Genomic DNA, 20,187 nt, shown 5'->3' on the forward strand with positions numbered 1-20,187 from the left:
CTCCCTCTCTCCCGGCCCCTTACCTGCATATGCTCTGTATCTCTCTCAAAAATAAATAAACATTAAAACAAAAAAATGTACCGTAGGGAAAGAACACAGGCTTCAGAGCCAAGAGACAAGGTTTCCAAACCCACGACTGTTACTCACCAGCTGTGTGACCTTGGGCAAATTACTTAACTTCTCCGAGCCTCAGCTTCCTCATTGTAAAATGGGGATAATATCTACCTTGCAGGCTCATTGGAAGAACAAATAAAGTATCAGGTAGAATATCTAGACAATGCCTGGCACTTAGAAGACACTCAGGGCATGTTCATTTTTCCCCACCTCCACCCTCCACCCCCATCATCCACCCTTCAACATGAGTCACCAGTCCAAGATTATGGTATGAACTATGAGGTATAAGATAGCTGCTAAAAAAATTAGGCCTCTTCTCAGTTACAGTAATGAAGTGCTGTGGGGACAGTGGACAAAGTTGGAACGTTTGGAGTGCTTCGTCCAGTTCTGGGCATCATGCTATTTTAAGAGGCACATTAACAAACTGGAACATTTCTGGAGAAGGGAAGAAGGCATGGAAAACACTGGGTACATTATGCCTTGAGGAAACTAACAAGTAAACTTAGGGAAGAGAAAGATTAGAATGATTGACAGGTAGAAGCATAAGACCCAATCGGTGAGCTCCAGTGGGACGAAGTTACCAAGAAGAAATCTGACTCAGAGTGCCCGAAAGTTTTCTGAAAGCAAGAGGTGGCCTTCGATGGGATGGCTGTCATGTGACGTTGAGCTTCCCCACTAATGTGACGGCGGTCCCAGAAGCCAGGAGCCACCTCCCAGGGACAAGAAAGAGAGCCAAGAGGGTGGTAGGTTGCATTAGATCCATAGTGCCTAGACTTTGGGATATTAAAGAGCAGATGTCAAGAAATTAGAGGTCCCAGCTGTCAGCCGATAATCTTGCCACGGGCAGGATGAGCCGCATGCAAGAGGGCATGAGCCTCACTCCTGAGGACACCTGGTTTTGCAGCCCTCAGTTCAGAAACAGATTTGGGCCCATCTGTGGCAGCGTGAGGAGGCATGGGGTGGCAAGTATGGGGCGTTCAGGCTGATTACTCTGCACTGTCCTGTGGCTGGGTTCATTATTGCCGGGGGACCCTCAGGATACCAGCCAACTCTACTCATTCCTGTGTTATGTCTTTAAGTTCGGACCCAGAAAAAGCCCTGCTCCTAGGGGGCTTGATATGACCTGAGTGCCCCAGCCCTCGATAATCTATAACGGTGCACCAGTCCTCACAGGGCATCGGGTCCAGAAGCCCTGGATCAAGTTGCCTGTCTCTGCTGCGTTTCTTGACTAGGCCACTTTCCTTCTATATCCTTTAGAGCAGGGGTCAGCAGCCTTTTTCTGTAAAGGGACAGATAATAAACGTTTTAGACTTTGGGAGCCATTTGGTCTCTTGCAACTACTTAACTCTGCCCTTGTAGTGCAAATGGGCGTAGCTATGTTTCAATAAAACTTTAGTGGCAAAAGCAGGCGGTGGGCTGGATTTGGCTCAAGAGCTATAGTTTGCCCAACTCTGCTCCAGGTAAGCAAACCTGGTCTTTCTGCTAATCTGAGTCCGCTATTGACTTTTGTTAATGAATAGAGTATTATGTGCCAAGTAAGGAAATTAAAAAAAAAAAAAAGACAACCAACAAATGTATATTTCCATCACCCTTTGATTAAAAGAAAAAAGACATTTCAACAATAAGAAATAGGATGATTCAAACCTCAGGATAAAAGGCAAAGTGTGTGGACCAACATCTAGGCACCAGGAAATCATGATGGTCTGGAAACCCTTCCGATCTTGGGAATTTTAATTTTTTTAATTTTTTAATTTTTTTATGTGAGCTGAAGCCAAGGTAAGTCTCCTTTCCACTATTTTTGGCCAATTAATATTCTGAGTTAAGTCCAAACTTTGCATTTACCTTTGTTAACTCTTAGTTCCTTGTTTGGAGATGTTACAGTTTCAACCCTGGATGGATATCATGGTTAAGGCCCTGGGCTTTGTTCTTTCCCAGCTGATTAGTCTAAGCCAACGGAGTCTCAAATGTGGTTTCAGTAGACATAACTCACAAAAACAAGAGGTCCCTGGGGTCTCAACAATTCTTAGGGGTATAAAAGGATCCCAAGGCCAAAAGGTTTGAGAACCACTGGCCTAGGCCTATCCTGTATTCCACCCCCCTGCCAGGGTCGGTCGAGGGGTGGGCAGGCTCAAGTCACTGGGCCACTGAGATGTGAGGACAGCTTGCTGGGGTTTGGTAAAGAAGCTTTCTTGGGGCGCCTGGGTGGCTCAGTCATTTAAGCATCTGACTTCTGCTCAGGTCATGATCTCATGGTTTGTAAGTTCGAGCCCTGCGTCAGGCTGTCTGCTGTCACGCCAGAGCCTGCTTCAGATCCTCTGTCCCCCTCTGTCTCTGCCTCTCCCCCACTTGTGCACTCTCTCTGTCTCTCTCAAAAATAAATAAATTAACTTTAAACAAAAAAAAAAAAAAGAAGAAGAAGAAGAAGCTTTCTTGCTCTCAGGAAGGAGCCATAGGAACTCGGGCTATCCCTTCTCCTGGACAAGCAGGCACAGGGGAGTCTGTGGCTATCGTCACCAATGGCAGTCATCTTACATCGAGGGAGGTGCCAGCCTGGGGAAGGAACCATCAGGATAGCAGGGAGAGAAATGGAAAGAGCCCGGTCCTTGGGTAGCTTCTTAGTGCCACTTTATAAGAGCCATGGAGGCTGTTCTCTGCAGCCCAGTTCCATGAGCCACATTCGTTTATTAGGCAAGTTGGAAATTTCTTTCTTGCAGCCCAAAGCATTCCTTTGAACTTCCATGCTGCCGCTCATCATAAGAATGTTCCCTCTTAATTCTATGGATCTTACCAACGTGATACACATAAACTTCCTGTCCTCATGTAAGTCAGTGATGGAAATGGTAACCTGCAGGGATCAGAGCCCATCCACCCCCCCCCCAAGACCATCTGTACCCACTGATCAATCTATGTTGGGTCTCGTTATTAAATTACCCCACTCTGGCCAGATCTGAAGACTTCATGTGTCTCCCCCAACTGGATAACAAGTTCTTCCCTTGGAGGGAAGAAACTTGAGGCTCCAACTTGGTCCCCCATTCAGTGTCTTTCATACAGAGGACTGACTGGCTAGAGAGAGGAGTCTTAGAAAAACTTCAGAAGCGGGCACGGTCTGTCTTCCAACCTCAGCCTTTCTCCCTTCACTCTGCCCTTTGCCCCCCACGCTTCTCTAACGTGACCCCACCCCATCCTCCAAGGGACAAACGTGCTTGCCCATCCGTATTCCCACTGGGGAGTTTAACCCATGGAAACTGCAAAAGCGCATCTCCTAGGGGAGGCATGCACCATTCCAGGGAGGCAGCAGAAGCTAGAGGAAGGAGCACGGGTTCTTTTTGGAACTGATTCCGTTTCACTCCTGCCTCCACTATTGTCTGAGTGTGTTCCTTAACCCCTCTGAGCCTCAGTGTCCTCATCTGCAAAATGGAGAAAATAATGGATCCTTCTGAGGACTTAGTGTGATTGTGTGTCAGGAAGCCGGCACATAGTAGGTGTTCAGTACAACGCTAAACATTCACTGGGCACCTAGTAGGCGCCAGGCATTGTGCTGGGCACTGGGGGCCTGCAAATGAATAAGATTCTGATATGTCCCTGCCACATTCCCACATCTAGACCCATCCTTGGCTCACAGTAGGTGCTTAATAAATGTTAAGTGAATTAATGCTTCTGAAGAGCTCGCATTTTGGTGAGAGGAACGGATGCACATGGGCACATGCAGACGATTTCGTGTAACGTAGTAGGTAACTAGTAGGTAACGGTGGAACCAACTCAGCATTATCAAGAGGGCCCTCCCTGGGGGTGGGGGTGGGGAGAAAGGGCTTTCTGGAGTTGACAGGCAGGAGTGAAGTCTTGGAGGATGTGTATAAATCAGGCAGGAAAAGTGAGGACAGAAGGGCTCTCTGAGACTCACGGACACTTTCCGGGAGGCCTCTGCAGCCCCCGAGGAAGCTCCGCCCACAGCTCAGCACCCTCTCTCAAACCAGACCTGCCCTGCAGCAGCTGGGCTCTCTTCTTCCCGTCAGAGCCCGAGACTCCTGAGATCGAACATTCACTGAACACCTCCTATGACCAGGCACCCTTCTCAGCACCTCCCTGGATGACCTCATTTGGTTCTCTTGACTAGTCTGTGAGGTCAGAACCATTATTAGCCCCATTTCCCCGATGGAGAAAGTGAGGCACAGAGAAGTTAAGTCCCCCCCACCCCCACCAAGGTCACCGTCAGGGTTAGACTCACCAGCCTGGCTCCAGGCACTTAGCCACCACGTTGGCGCTCTTTTGGTTTCCTGACTAAATCACCCTCAGTCTCGTGGCTGCGTGGGGCGGTTCACACTGTGCCACAGTCTCCATGAGCACCGTCTCCAGACTGACAGACTAGGGCAGTGAGGCCGGCCCAACGAACCCCAGCTGATGAGTGGGAGGGGGTGGGTGGCAGGAGCAGCTCCCGGTCCCCTGGCCGTGGCCCTGGGCTGGCTCCACTCTGTCCTCTCCCAGGGGCTTCTCACCCTGCAGGCCCCCAGCCCGAGAAAGAGGGGCGCCCAGGCTTACCCGCTTCTCGTTGGATGAGTCGTTCACATTAACCCCACAGGCCAGGTCAGGCCTAGGGAAGGCTTCTGACCAGCCGTCCTCTGTGCAGTTTCGAAACACGGAGCCTGTGGGAGCCAAGCATCCTGCAGGTGAGCAGTGGGGACCGGAGGCAGACGGCCTGGTGTCTTGGGTCCCCTCTGCCACACCTTAGGGGCAGCCAGGCCCTGCCCTGTCACCCGGCCCCAGCTGATCCTTGAAGAAGACGTAAGAGTCAGGAAGGAGAGGTGGTGGGAAAGGAATGCAGGGAGGTGGCCTCAGAAGGGGCGAAGACACAGATGTGTGTGTACATGTGAGAGAGACGGGCAGACCGGCTGACCCCTGATGCCTCGATCTACAAACCATGCCAGCTCTGAACACGTACCCCGTCCAGCCTCCAAGCACTGCTGCCTTCCTCCCGGGGCCCTCACCGCCTCACCCGCCCGCCCGTCCCTCTGTGCCAGGCCCAGGGTTTCACAGACAGGGGGACCTTATCACACAGGTCACAGTCCCCCACGGCCCCAGTGACTCTCCTCCACCAGACCCCAGGCCCCTGCAGAACTTCCGGTCACGGCTCCCCAGCCCAGCTTGCTGCCCCCAGGCCCAGCCTCACTCCAGGGCTCTCTTAGACCCCGTGGCCGTCCCCTCCCACCGCACCCCTCACCTCCCCTTCCGGCTCCGATCTCAGCTCCAACATCCCTCAGAGCTCCAGGAGGGACCTCCCTTTCCCATCCTCTACCCCCACTGGCTGAGGAGCCACTGCTGGCTTTTGGAGGGTTTTCCCCAAACAGGGGGCTGTTCCCCCACCCCTGGGTGTTCACGGGAGATAAATAATAAGTCCTCGTGCTTTGAACTGGTAGGACACCAGTTCTCTTTCAGGGGTTGTCATGTCCCATAGGACTCGAGGGGCCAAGTGTAGTGCTCGAGGACAGCAGTCCCAAGCGATGATACACCCCCCAACCAAAAAGCCACTGATCTCACTCCCTAATGATTGCGTATTTGCTCAATTACAAAGTTCTGTGCTCTACTATAGTAATACTACACATGATGATGACGACTGTGTGCCAGGCACTGTCCTAAGCTTGTGACAGGTAGCAGCTCATTTAACCCTAACGAGACTATGAACCTGGCAATTACTTTTATAATAAAATATATCATAACATGTAAATACTGTGCCCATTTTACAGTTGGGGAAACTGAGGCACTCAGTGGTTAAATAAGGTGCTTAAGATCACAGCAGAGGAAGTGAGGGAAGTGGGATTTGAACCCTGAGTCTCAGACCCTTACCCTTTTTTTTTTTTCCCAGTTTATTTTGAGAGAGCCAGAGACAGTGCAAGTGGGGGAGGGGCAGAGAGAGAGGGAGACAGAGAATCCCAAGCAGGCTCTACGCTGCCAGCGCGGGGCTCGATGCAGGGCTCGAACCCACGAAACCGTGAGATCATGACCTGGACTGAGACCGAGAGTTGGATGCTTAAACTGACTGAGCCATCCGGGCACCCTTACTCTTAGCCACACACTATGTGCCGATCCCCTTTCCTTCTCCTGCGTATCCTGATCCGGGGTCCTGCCACCATCTAAAGGCTGGATCCCCCAAGAATCTGGCGTGGTTGGCAGGGACCCGGCCACTCCCAGAGTGAACTTTTCTCAGGCTCCGGGTGCTGCTCCCACGCCAAGGAAGTTCTGTTTCACATTTAACTTCACGTCCTGCTCCCCACACCTGCAAACCACCAGAGCGGCACCGAGGGAAACCTTCCAGGTAGCTGCTTCTCACGGGAGGGAAGGCCTTCTTGGTCGTCCAGCAACCAGGACAAGGCCAGCTCCGCATTTCTCTGCATCACTGCGGTCCTCCCGCAGAGCTCACTGTGCTTCCCTGCCTCGCCCAGCAGACGATGAGCTCCCGAGGGCTCCCGGTGCCGGCCCAGAGCCCCTGCTCATCCAGCGTTGGCTGAATGCCTAGACAAGCAGCTGAGTGGAGAAGAAGCAGCCCCGGGCTAAGCTCCTCTGTGAGAGAACAGGGGGGTCTGCCCACAAGGAGCTTGTAGAGCAGGAGCCCGAAGACTGGGGAAGGGAAGCTGCCGGTCCAAGAAGGAGCTCCAGGAGGAGTTTCCCTCCATGGACTGACTAGCCCAGCTGCATCCTCTACTCTGGATGCCCAGGAGAGCCGAGTGCTGGTCCCTGGGTCCGGCTGCAGCGGGTATGACAGGGGGCTGGTCACAGCCCTGGAGATAGGAGCCCTCACACGCCACCTGCTCTAATGGGTACCCTCTGGAGGGGCCTTAACCACCCCATTTGGGCCTCCCGTGCTCCTCTCGGACAGGCCTCAGGGTCTGGACCACTGGCTCACAGGGTTCAGGGTCAAATGGGTTCCACTGAGCTGGAGAAATATGGCTGGCATTTCTAGAAGCAGCCACTATGCTAATTTACAGATTCCGATCTAATCCTCACAGCACCCAGCGAGGAAGGCGCTGCTGGCTTCCTTTACAGGTACGAAAACCAAGGCCCGGAATTGGGCCACAGGGTCCAGCCAGGACGTGACTCTTCACTGTGCCTCCCTCCCGCCTGGGCACTCTCCCTGCAGTCCCAGGGACAGCTTCCAGTGCCAGGAGACCACGCCCTCTGGACTCTGGGCATGCCCAGCCTGTGAAGGAAGGCTCACGAGACCTGGAGCACAGGTTTCGAACTAGCCAGATCTGAGTCTGAAACCCAGCATCGCCTCTTGGTCATCTTGGGGTCACCTGGGTGCATGACTTCTCTGTGCCCTGCGGAGTAACCACCCCCTCTGCAGGACGGGGCAGGAAGCACGACAGCATATCAGAATTGCCCAGGCTGAGTACCTGCAAACACCGAGGCATGGCTCCCTTTTCCTTTTGGCCTTTCGCAAACAAACCAGGAGCGGTGGGGCTTGGAATCTCGGGATTTAGTAGGGGCTGGAAGATTTCTAGTTAAGTCAAGGAAGCTACAGGTTGTCAGACAGGAGAGAATGGTGGTCAGATTTAGGCTGGTTGGATGGGAAGTTGAACTACGAGAACACCCACTCCCTGGAGCCCAGAACAGGTTATCAGACAGCGTGTGCCTAGAGGCTGAGCCGGGCCGCCTGTGTTGAGCCCTTCTCACCGACCCAGGGGGATTCCCAAGACAGATGCTGAATGTGACCCAGGCCAGGCGCCCAGCGTGGCTCACAAGGCAGTGCCCTTTACTGACGGGGCTCTTGGCAGAAACGCAGAGACAAGGGTTAGCCTCTCTCTGGAGTCCCTTCAACCCCACCCACTTCCCCTGGGTTTAATTCCCAATAGATAAGATCAGTGATTCCCATTTCAGACTAATGTGTACCTCCAGGGCCCCTGAGGGCACGGTCAGGATTTTTGTGCATATACATATGTGCAGTTTGGGGAAAAGCCAGTCCAAAGTTTCATCCAATCCTCAAAAGGCTCCAGGACCCTAATCAGGTTAGGAACCTCTACTGCTTTAAGGCTCCAGTCCCAAGATAGAAGAGAAAGGCCAAGGTCTGACCCTGCCCGGGAAGTGTGTTTTTTAATGAGGCACTCTGGAAGACCAGTGTCCTATTAAGAATCAAAGGAATGCATCCTGGAGGGAACACTCTAGACCTTGGCACACACAGAAAAATATCTGGGAGCAGAGTCCAGCCTGCCATTTCTCCAGTCACACGGACAACCATCCTGTCTGGGCCCAGGTGGTGGGTGCCCTGAGAAAGAATTACTTTATTACTATTATTTTCTTCCTTCAGAAGGAAGGGTTGGACCAAAACACCAGACTGTCCTCATCGGGTGCTCCTCTCTGGGTTGGGTGGGTGAGCCCTGGAATCCTGTAGGACACCCCTAAGGGGAGCCTTCCCTCCTGAGAGGAGACCGGGGTGCTGGAATCTATGAGGAGTGAAGGTGGAGGTAAGAGATGGTTCTTGGTGACTGAGGCTGGCCTGGTCCCGACCTGTGCTCCTGGACTGGCCGATGCCCTGGGCCTGGGGCTGGGTGTGGCCCTGCGGTAGGGAGGTGGGGGAGGGGAGATGACATTGCCTCCCAACGTGTGGGTAACGCTTGGGGTGCAGGGTCCCTGTGGACAGGCGGACGGGTGGGTCCCGCAGCCCCACAGCGACACCATGTGTCATCAAGAGGAAACTGCAACAGAGGTAGGCGTAGGACCCCAGCTTCCTCCCCCACAGCGTGCAGACCTGAACTGCACTCCTGGGTGAACTCTGGTAGGTCTCGAGCAATGAAAGGGCTGGGGAGCCTGAAAGAGGAGTGAGAGGGCTACTAGTTAATGAGGCAAGCAGGGTTTCTAGCAAATGACTGGGAAGGATTTGGCCATGAGCACGGATCTGCCTGCCGCTCTGGGGGAAAGTAGGACCGGTGGTGTTGGGGGAGGCAGAGGCAACGCGGCTCTGGGAAGGCTGTGAAGGGAAGGCTGGGAAAGGAGGAGAGCTTCTAGTCCCTCCAACAGGAGAACTTGGTCAGCGAGGGAGGAGCACTGGACGGGGAGTCCAGGATCTGGTCCTAGCCTTACACCTGACCAGCGTTTACTCCGGGGCAGCCATGTGTGGATTAACCTCATGGGTCTTTCTAGAGTTCTGTGGGTCCCAGACACAGATGTGGAGGGGTCACGCTGGGAGTGGTCAAGCTGTTGGTAAGTTTCCTAGCATGTGTGTGCAGGTGGGGGGACTTGGGGGGATGGGCGGGAGGGCAAGAAGGGAGAAGAGAGGGAGAGAAAAGATAAAGGAAGGTATTTAAAGTTCATTTCCAAGCACGGCCTTAGGGACCTGTCTTGTTTATTCTCCCCATTTTACAGGCGAGAAAAATGAGGCCGAGAATGAGTAGCCTGGGCTCTGAGGCAGAGACTGATACCTGGCAGGACCACACTTTCCCACGTCTCTTGCAGTTAAATGTCACCACATGACTTAGCTCTGGCAGAGGCAATGTGGGCAGAAGCGGGGTCACGTTCAGGCCTGCTGCTAATCAGAACCACCCGTTTTGGGGGCTCCTGGGTGGCTCAGCCGGTTGAACGTCCGACTTCGGCTCGGGTCATGATCTCGCGGTTTGTGATTTCAAGCCCCGCGTCGGGCTCTGTGCTGACAGCTCGGAGCCTGGAGCCTGCTTCGGAATCTGTGTCTCCCTCTGTCTCTGCCCCTCCCCCGCTCGTGCTCTCTCTCTCTCTTTCTCTCTCTGTCTCTCAAAAATGAATAAATGTAAAAAAAAATATTTTTAGAAGCACCCGTTTTGGACTTTAGGCGGGGAAGGCACTGTGTGAACGAAGGCTTTGAGATTTGGGAGATCTGTCTGTGTCTGCAGCTGGCATCCAAGCAGTAAGCAGAGAAGGGGACTCAAACCTGTCTCCCTGGTCCCCCTACACTTCCTGTATGTTGGGTACCAATGAGGCTGAGAGGGACAGCCAGCTACCACAGTGTGCTCCCCAAATTTGTGTGTGTGTGTGTGTGTGTGTGTGTGCATGCATGTGTGCACACATGCGTACTAGAGAATTACAGACTGAGGAATTCACACTCCTCTCCCACACCACCCGGTCTTGGTTTCCATCCCTAGCTTTGGGATGCTGGTGGGTTTTTTTGTGAAATCATCTTTGTTGGTTCCTTCTTGTTAAGGGCCTCATTGGCCAGCTTTTCTCGCTGCAAACCGGTGAAGGGAGAAGGGCAGCAGGGCTGGGTCAGGCTTTAGACTTTAAATGACCTCATTGAGGCCAGGGGCCAAAGGCCATGAAGCGACCTTGCCTCCACCCAGCATCACCCCCACCACGGGGCCAGAGTCCCACCTTGACCATGCCCTTGAGGACAGGGCATAGTTTCGAAGTCCGAGAAATCTGGGTTTGAATCCTAGTTTCGCTGTCTTCTAGCTGTGAACCTTAAGCAAACTGCTGAGCCCCTATTTGTCCCTGTTATCTCCACTCTACTGGGTCACGTGGAGGAGAAAGGTCTGTGACTTGTAGGGGTGCTGTAATGATTGCATGAGCCCATGTGTTTAAAAATGCCTGGCACGTAGGGGAGCTTCAGCTAATGTTAGTCCCTGAATATCCCCTGTCTGAAACAGCCTACGTACTTCTCTGCCTCAAATTAAGAAAATCCTTGTAAACTGCAATTTCCCTCGCCAAGAAATCACCCAGGAGGCCAGGGGCTTTCAGGGAGGGTGTGGTTTATCAGCAGGGCCTGACAGAATGGACACATAGGAAGTAAATTTCTGGAAAGTTGGGTTGTGCCAGGGTGGGACCCAGATCCAGGAGCCAGAACAAGGGGTCTGGTTGCTTAGGGGACAGAAACGTCAAAGGGAGTGGGGTAGCCCATAAATGCAGGTGTGGGACAGAGAGAAGCAAACCCAGTCTCCTTCATCACTTTCTGATACAATGCTTCCTGGCCCCCTTCCTTGGGACCCCACGAGTGGAACCTGCCCCACACCCCCAGCAAGGCCTCCGATTCCCAACAAAGACCACCTGTCACCATTCCAGTCACTGCTTGTCCCTAGAGTTTCTGTGGCCTCCGGGCCAAGGCCCTACCCAGAGGGCCACCCACTGTCTCGCAGCCAAGACCCTCTGGCTGAGAGCTTACCGTTTCTGCCTGTGAGCATCTGGAGGAATTGTGGGCACCCCACTTCCACAGTCTGTCCCAGGGCAGAGGAGGGCCAACAGCTCATGTTGTCCCACAGCCCCTCGCAACCTGTGAAGAGAAACAGTAGCATTAGTCAGGGATGGAGCGGGGGCCAAGGGCCTTCTCCACCACCTTGTCACCGTCCCCAACCCCCCTGCCTGCCAGGAGTTCCCATCAGGTCCTGACCCCTTGACATCAGGAACCAGTGGTATGTAATGTGCTTTTATTTTATTTTTTTAATGTTTACTTATTTTTTAGAGAGAGAGAGAGACAGACAGACAGAGTGCAAGCAGGGGAGGGGCAGAGAGAGAGGGAGGCACAGAATCTGAAGCAGGCTCCAGGCTCTGAGCTGTCAGCACAGAGCCTGACGCAGGGCTCGAACTCACGGACTGTGAGATCATGACCTGAGCCGAAGTCGGCCGCTTAACCGACTGAGTCACCCAGGCACCCCATTTAAAGATTTTATTTTTAAGTAATCTCTACCCCCCATGTGGGGCTTGAACTCACAAGCTGCGAGATCATGACCTGAGCCAAAGTCGGACGCTTAACTGACTGAGCGACCCAGGCACCCCTAACATGCTTTTAATCTTTAATCTTTGACTCTGCCGTAAGTGCTCATGTTGAAGGCATGAAGGCAGGAAGGAACACCCATTATCTTACATAAGCCTCCTAAGGGTTGGTGTGGATTTCTCTAGAGTGGAAGACGAAATACCTCTTGGCCTCAGTTTGCATTAAAGGACTCGACAGCCACGGGCCTCCATCCTGGCTGCACGGTAGAACCGTCTGCAGAGTTTTAAAGACATACAGATGGGGCCCTACACCCAGGGATCCTGATTTCATCGGTATTGGGAGGGGGCCAGGCATAATACTGTGTTAAAACCAGCTCCCGCACCGTTCCCTGGCGTGCATCCCTTGGAAGCAGGCTTTTATCTGGGCACTGACTTCTAAATTCCATGTTAATGTCCTGGCCTTCCGGTCCTCTGCCTACCAGCTCTGGTTTGGTGCTAGTGGGAGGCAGTCACCGCGTGCTTCACACACAGGAAGCACCCACAGCGTGCTCCAAGGCATCTGCCCTGTCCTGGTTTTATAAATGAAGCAATAAGCAGTGAAAAGAAGAAGGTTCCTGGAGTCACACAGCCCAGAAATGCAGGGGCCGGGAAGTGGCTGTTCCAGTCACACTGCTCGGTGCCACCTCACAGGCTCTGCCCACCTGCCCTGTCTCCTCGGGCACCAACCCCAGCTTCCTAGTGGAAGCCAGGCTCATGGAGCCAGGCTAGGGAAGCTGGAGAGAGGCCAGGAGTCGGGGGAGGCAGGGTGTGAGGCTGGGACAGGAGGGAAAGAGGGAGGATGCGGAGAGCTGGGCTGAGGGCGGATGGGGCTCTTCTCTTGCAGGAGGGCCAGCCCCCAGAGGGATTAGAGGGAGAGAGGAAGTGGGAGCCCTGCCCCCAGGAGGCCAGGCCTGAGGTCAGGATGCCTGGCTAGGGGCTCTGGAGGCAGAGAAGCCCCTGAAGTGACAGACAGCTGTGGCCCTGGGCAAGGGAGCTGGTGCAGAATGAGAGAGCGCGTGGACACAGAGGCAGGGCTCGGACGGGGCTTGTGCAGGACAGTGGAAGCATGTGGAGACTGAGGACCAGGGTCTGTGTCATTCAAGGAATGTGGGAGATGAGCAGCCCCTTGGATGTCCCTGAACCTTCACCCCGACTCTCACAGCGAGCCCTGAAAGAGCCGCTGGAGCTCTCCATCTGAGCCCCCCACCCAAAGCACCCAAGCAGGGTTCTACAGCCATCTAGGCAGCTAGTTGTCCAGATTCCAGCTGTGGGCGCGGCTCACCCCTCCCCCACTCGCTCCCACCCCCACCCCATGACTCGGGCCTCCCCAGATGCCCCTGGGACGGCAACACGGTGCTGGGAAGGCCCGTAACAGATGTCCCACTGTGTCTGTCTACTCTGACTTTTTCCGGCATCTGGAGTCTGGGGGGTGAGGCTGACCCAGAACTCTCCTTGGCAGCAGGATGCCTCATTTATAATGAGCCACATCTCTTGTAGTGGAAGCAGTTGGTGCACTTCCCAGCTGTGGAAAAATTTAGGGGCCTCTTTCCTCACTTTGGGAGAAATGGATTCAGGGCTGGAGCCGGCCAGGTCAGCCAGAGCATCGGCCCACACCTCCTGCCCATGAAGCTGGACAACCCATGTGCAGCTGGCCAGACAGATGGGGAGGGAGCCAGGTCACCTGGCAGGCGTCCTGCCCCGGGTCATGCTGCGCAGGGCCCACAGGGACACTGCCCTGGTGCTGGCAGAAGGCGGCGGGGGAGTGACTGGTGGTAAGGTGGGAGCCGGCTCCCCTGAGGGTGCCTGGGGTCCCCCTGACAGCTGGGTCACTGTCACGCCCTTCATATCAACCCTGCAGAGCGAAAAGGCTGGGGAAGGGGCCAGCCAGGCTGGCACCGGGCACGTTTCAGACATCGTGCACCCCGTAGGGATTGGGTAACGTCGCTGCCCCACAGCAGGGATGATAGAGACGTGGGACGCAAGCTCCAAGAGGCAAAGGGACATGTGTGGGGGGACAGAGCTGCCACTGGTGGAGCTGGGATCCCACCCTCCCGGCTGACCCTCGGTGGCAGCAGACCTGATGCTACTTTCCCGTGGCATTGCTCGTGTCTGGAGCACTGTGACACAGCTGTGACACGGCCACGCTCTCTCCCAGCTTCAGCCTCGCCGTCTGGGGACAGACCCAGTGCTCCCAGTGCAGGAAGCACATCCTCGCTGGCACGTTCTTTTAGCTGGTGCATGGTCGGATGCTTTTCATTTCCATAGCTCCACATTTTTTTTTTTTTTAGGAAGAATTTAACATGTGTTAAAAAGTGATTTTACAGCTATCATTGTTTAGGATGGGGCTAAGTTAAAAAATAACAGTCAATTGAAAGAAAAGGCAGGCCTCGCACACTGTTGGCAGGAACGTAAACTGGTACGGCCCCCATTGGAAAACAGTATGGAGGTTCCTCAAAAAATAAAAGTAGGACTACCATTGATCTTGCAATCCCACTTCTGGGTATACAGCCAAAGGGAATGAAATCAGGATCCCAAAGAGATATCTGACCCATGTTTTACTATTCATGTTTCACTATTTACAATAGCCACTGTGTGGAAACAACCTAGGTGTCCATCACATGATGAATGGATAAGGAAAATTACAGTGAGATGTTATTCAGCCTTAAAAAAGAAAGAAATCAGGGGCGCCTGGGTGGCTCAGTCGGTCAGGCGGCAGACGACGTCAGCTCAGGTCATGATCTCGCAGTCTGTGAGTTCGAGCCCCGTGTCGGGCTCTGGGCTGACAGCTCGGAGCCTGGAACCTGCTTCAGATTCTGTGTCTCCCTCTCTCTCTGGCCCTCCCCCGTTTGCGCTCTGGCTCTGTCTGTCTTTCAAAAATAAATAAATGTTAAAAAAAAAAGTTTTTAAAAAAAATAAGAAAAAAAAAAGACATCCACGTTGTGACAACATGGATGAATTTGGAGGACACTATGCTGAATAAACTAAGCCAGACACAGACGGATACGTGCCGCGTGACCTCCCTCATGTGGAGTCTGCACGATTCGAGCTCACAGAAGCGGAAAGTAGAATGGTCATTGGGGGCTGAGGTTGGAAAAACGGGGAGAGGTTAGTCAAAGGGCACAAAGCCTCATATGAAGGATGAGTAAGTCTAAGATCTAATGTACAGCATGCTGGGAAAAAAAAAGTCAATCGATTTAAAGAGAAAGGATGAAGGAAACCAGTACAGGTTGTGCATGGCTGCAGCTGGGCTCAAAGGACTGTGGCCAGGCGAGCAGGGTGGTTCTGTGTGGCCTCCTGACTGCTGGCAGGGACCTCCCTTGCTTGCACTGTTCCAGGGTATGAGTGGAGGGCCTCACATCCCACTTCCCACCAGTCTCCTGCTCTGAGGTGGGGGCGGGGAGGCCTGCACAGGTGGAGCATGGATGGGAGGGAGGGAGGGTGTCTTGGCACTAGGTTCCTTCTGGAGTACTGGTGGGGAAGGGACAAAGCCTGGGTAGTTTTAAATCTTGAGCCCCAGCGCTTGCTTCCTGAGTTGGAGGTGAGGGGCCGTCCAATGAGATAAAAAAGATTGGTGGAGCTTGGTAAATGGCGGCTCATGTTACTGAGCCAGTAGGCAAGGCTCACTGCCTCTGGAAAGGCAGGGCTCAAATGCACACAAATTAGCTGCCGCCTGGGCCAGCAGGGCCCGGGGCAGGTGACGGGCGAACCTCGCAGCCCTCCACCATCTCTGATGGGTCACTGTCACCACTGACTGCCCAGCTGGAGGGATGGGGTGGAAGGTTGGGGAAGCTCAAGTGGGGAGACAAGAAAAAACAATGTTGGGCCACAAGTGTCATTTGCGGGAGCAGGGGGCGCCTGCTGAGCCATGGCCCCAGAGGAGAGCACAGGATCCTGAGTTGAAGTGGTGGTGTGGTGGAGACAGAGCTAGCTTTGGACCCAAATCTACCTTGGGCATGCCAGTTACCTCTGCGGGCCTCAGTTTCCTCATCTATAAAATGGGCATAGTAACATACCCGGGGATTTTGGTGTGGATTAAATGATTTGTGTGCAGGAGAATATTTTCTGATGTATTCATCTCCATTCTGGTTTTTCTCCCCGCCTTTTTTGGTCCCTCTTCCTCAGACTACTGGTTCACATTCTCAGAGGTGGTCAGGAAAACTTATAATCTTCCTAGCTTGGGGTTTCAAAGGCCCTGCGGTATAGGGGGCGGGGAGCAGGAGGAGGTGGACAAGAATTCTGGTGTAAACAAAATGCTTGAGAAAACAAAAAAGGAGCGAGACCTCCCTCAGACTTGGGAGGTAAGCAGGGCAAGCGATGAGCAGGACAGATAAGGTTCCAGAAAGAGGCAGGGGTACCCCGCTGCCCACCAGGCCCGGATGGTGGGATAGCCCACAGGATAAATGGCTGTGGGGACATGTCTAGAGCAGGACCACAGACAGCCTCGCGGCTCCCATGCCTCCCCACGAAACACAGAGGTCTGTCGGCCACCACTCTGTAGAGCTCAAGACCACACGGGCTCCCCCAGGTACCCCAGCACCGTGTGAATCTCTGAAACCCTGGGCAAGTTGAGGAAGATCCAGAAAATATCAAGGCTGAGGTTTCTCCACCCCAGGAGAATGGAGTCAGAATTAAACTTAGGAAACTGAGGAAATTCTATTTTGCCCACTGGAGCTGACGGACAGAGATTGGTCTCCTTTACTCTTGTGAAGCCCCCGGCACCGCGCCAGGCCCAGAGCTCCCTCTGTCCTGCCATCCTGGTCCCGCCGTCCTCCCCCACCCCCTGCCCCCATAGGAGAGTGGCCCCAGAGGCAGGTCTGGCGATGGGGAAGGGGCTGGAATACAGGCCCAGGTGACTGGAGAGGGCAGGACAGCCTGTGGCATGTCTAAACCCCCACCCGGCCCGGTGCCTGGAATACAGCCCGGCCCTCTGCGAACTGCCCATCTGCCCTGTGTCCCACCAGACAGGAGCATCAATCTTCCAGTCCTTGATTTATTTATAAATGAGCTCAGATGGTCTGACGATAACCTGGGAGCCTTTCGGGAGCCACGTGTCCGGTTGTGGGGCCACAGGGCCAGGATCAAGCCAGGCCGCCCCGGGGCCATGCTGACTCGGGCAGTGGGTCTGCCGTCCCTCCACGCCCCGCCCCCGGCTGCTCTCTGTGCAGGCTAATGGAGGTCAAAACGGAATCCAAGGTCCCCCTCACCTTGCCCTTCTGGTCGTCCCCTGGCTTCTGCTTGTGCAGGGTTAACTCTTTCCACCTACAGCTGCCATATTCATCTCCCAGGTGCCTCCAGACCCTGCTTCCCACCATTCACCCTCTCTCCTCCCCAAGAGCCCTTGGTGGTTCAGGCTTCCTCCTGTCTCCTTTTGCCTTTCTTAGCTACCCTGGCCTCATCCCTAGGCCATCCAAGGGGCAACTCGGTGAGGTTTCCCTGGCTTTGCTAACTAGCTGATCTATAGTACTTAGGTCATGAAAGGTGTTGCCCTCCTGGCGATGGCTGGACCACACACAGAAGTTGTCAGGATGGGGTCAGAGGGCTGAAGTCCCAGGTGGCAAGGGCGTTTCAAAGCACAGCACAGGAGGAGCAGCTAGATAGTCGGGGGGAGGGGGCAGTGGTTCTCTTTAAACCACGAAGCACAAGCTGTTCCATGGGATAAACTGTGTTGGGAGTAGTGAGTTTCCCACCACTAAAAGTATTCAAGCAGATAGAGGCACGGAATTAGCCGACGGGGATATGCTTCAGACGTTGCATGGAGGCTGCACTTCAGCTTCGAGCCTGAAGCCGAAGGCTGATTTTCTGGTCCCCCTCCAGGAGGCCAGCTGGAGACGAGCTTCTGAGCACTCTATGCTGAGCCTTTCCCTCCCAGGCACTGTGCAAACTGTACCCTGCCTCACAAAATCCCCCTCCCCTGGCTGAAAGCTCTTCATTTCAAGCCACTTCTCACACTAATTAAAGATTAATTGGCGTCAACAGTCTGTCTTTTTTGTTTCTAATTTCTAATTTTTTTTTAATATCTATTTGTTTTTGAGAGAGAGGGCACAAGTGAAGGACAGGCAGAGAGAGGGGACAGAGGATCCAAAACAGGCTCCGTGCCAACAGCATCAAGCCTGATGCAGGGCTGGAACCCACAAACCAGGAAATTATGACCTGAGTTCAGCCAACTGAGCCACCCAGGAGACACTCTTTTTTTTTTTTTTTTTTAAAGTTTAGTCATTTATTGTTTTTTTTTTTTTAATTTTTTTTTTCAACGTTTATTTATTTTTGGGACAGAGAGAGACAGAGCATGAACGGGGGAGGGGCAGAGAGAGAGGGAGACACAGAGTCGGAAACAGGCTCCAGGCTCTGAGCCATCAGCCCAGAGCCCGACGCGGGGCTCGAACTCACGGACCGCGAGATCGTGACCTGGCTGAAGTCGGACGCTTAACCGACTGCGCCACCCAGGCGCCCCAGTCATTTATTGTTTTTGAGAGAGAGCGAGGGTGTGCCTGCAAGTTGGAGAGGGGCAGAGAAAGAAGGAGAAAGAGAAAATCCCAAGCAGGCTTTGCACTGTCAGGCAGAGCCTGCTGCGGGGCTCGAACTCACGAACCACAAGATAATGACCTGAGCCAAAGTTAGACGCTTAACCGCTTAACCGTGTGAGCCACCCAGGCACCCCCACTGATTTCTAAATCCCTTCTTGGGAGGGTGAGGACATTACTCATTCACAGCTCAGTCTGGAATGCAAACTAGAAAATCTTCAGGATTTAGAGTCAAAGATTTGGGCTGAGAGTCCTGTTTCAGATCTGGGTGATCCCGAGCCTCTCAGACCCTCAATTTCCTCATCTGTAAAATGGGGTCAATAATGGTGCTTACATTACAGGTTAAAAAATTTTTTAAAAATAATAATAAAAATAAAAAGACTGAAATGTTACACAAACATATGCTTGTTTCTGAAAAATGAGCCAAGATCATTGTGCCAAGGAAAGAATGGGGGGAGGTGAGCTGTGGGCAGGGTGGGTGTTTGGCTGTGGAAAGCCATCAGGAGCCAGGAATGCTTGTGAGAGAAAATCGCATTAAAAGCCAGCATGTGTAAGACACTGATACGTGCTATAGTGTGAGTGAACTTGGAAGAAGGCAGACACAAAAGGTCACATACTGTATGATTCCATTTAGAAATCCAGGGTCAGCAAATCCATAGAGACAGAAAGCAGATTGGTGGTTGCCAGGGGCAGGGGAGGGGGGCAGTGAGGACTGACTTACAGGTCATGAGGTGTTAGTTGGGGGCGATGAAAACATTTTGGAACTAGAGGGGGGCTGGCTGCACAGCTTTGTGAATGTACCGAATGCCATGGAATTGCTCACTGTATGATGGTTAAGTTCTTCTGTGAATTTCGCCTCATTGCCCCCTTACCCCCAGTGGCCCCTCCCACCCCACCCCTTGAAAAGAAGTCAGCCTGTTGCCTCCTGCCCATGTTCTTCAGGATTGGGCAACCAGCTAGCAGAGGCAAGCTGGGAAAAAGGGAATGACCCACTCTGAAGGTGAGGACACTAAGGCCCAGAGAGGATTAGTGTCTTGCTCAAGGTCACCCAGCCCCTAAGTGACAGAGGAGTGCACATGCCCAGGTCTTTCTGACGGCCAAGCCCACACCTTTCCTGCCACCACACTGACTCTCTGGAACATTCTTCCCTGTGAAGAGCCAAAGCTCTTCCACCAGCCAACTCTGAGGAGGTATCAGCTTCTGTAAACAGAGCAATAAATAGCCCAGTAGAGCAGTCCATGCAGCTATTAGGGTGACCCTGAAACGTTCCCACAAAATGCTGGGAAGGCCTTGGCCACCTAACCCGGAATAGCTGAAGAGTTAATTTTTTATTTGTGATAAGTGTGCCGGGCTCACTGACAACTCCGTGAGTGGCATTTCCTGCGACTCGTCTGGCGATCAAACATTAACCTCCTCTCCAGGGAGGACTGGGCAGCTTAACCATTAACCCTGTGCCCCCAACAGAGAGTCCACCAGCCTCTCCTGCTTCGGGCGCCAAAGGACGGAGTTCCCGTGGGCCTGTGGGCCTGGGTGGCCTGGTGGGGACGTGGACAGTCTTCAGAGCAGGGCTGGGCCAGCGTGTAGGCCCTGTGCCTGCGTGTTTCTGACACGGACACCCACGCCCGACGGCTCGCCCCCCCCTTTGCTGTTTCTGTCTTCCTCTCCCTCTGTCTTTGAGGGAGTTCTTCCCCCTTGGCCACACATTCGTTCCAAACAGAGATGAGTGACCCCGCGTTCTCAGTCTCTCAGCAGAGCAGGCCTGAAGACTTTCCCGCAGGCCAAGTGCTCAGACATCCTCGGCCTCGAGGGCTCTTAAACCAGGCTTGCCAAGCCACAGATTCCTTACACTGGA

The 20,187-nt window shown here is 53.5% G+C and overlaps 1 protein-coding gene across 1 annotated transcript in view; it reads right to left on the reverse strand.

Annotated features, from left to right (window-relative positions):
* The window catches only part of SCTR (secretin receptor), a 76,100-nt gene that overhangs the window by 26,464 nt on the left and 29,449 nt on the right, over positions 1-20,187 (reverse strand). The window contains exons 4-5 of the mRNA XM_047082269.1: positions 11,228-11,335; positions 4,651-4,754 (exon numbers count right to left, since the gene is read on the reverse strand). Of these exons, the coding sequence (XP_046938225.1) occupies positions 4,651-4,754; positions 11,228-11,335 (212 nt within the window). The remainder of the gene's footprint in view (positions 1-4,650; positions 4,755-11,227; positions 11,336-20,187) is intronic.

The sequence above is a fragment of the Lynx rufus genome, unplaced genomic scaffold (genome assembly GCF_022079265.1).
Source record: "Lynx rufus isolate CCGP_SWC_20201006 ecotype Redwood Valley unplaced genomic scaffold, mLynRuf1.p SCAF_2, whole genome shotgun sequence".
NCBI lineage: Eukaryota > Metazoa > Chordata > Mammalia > Carnivora > Felidae > Lynx > Lynx rufus.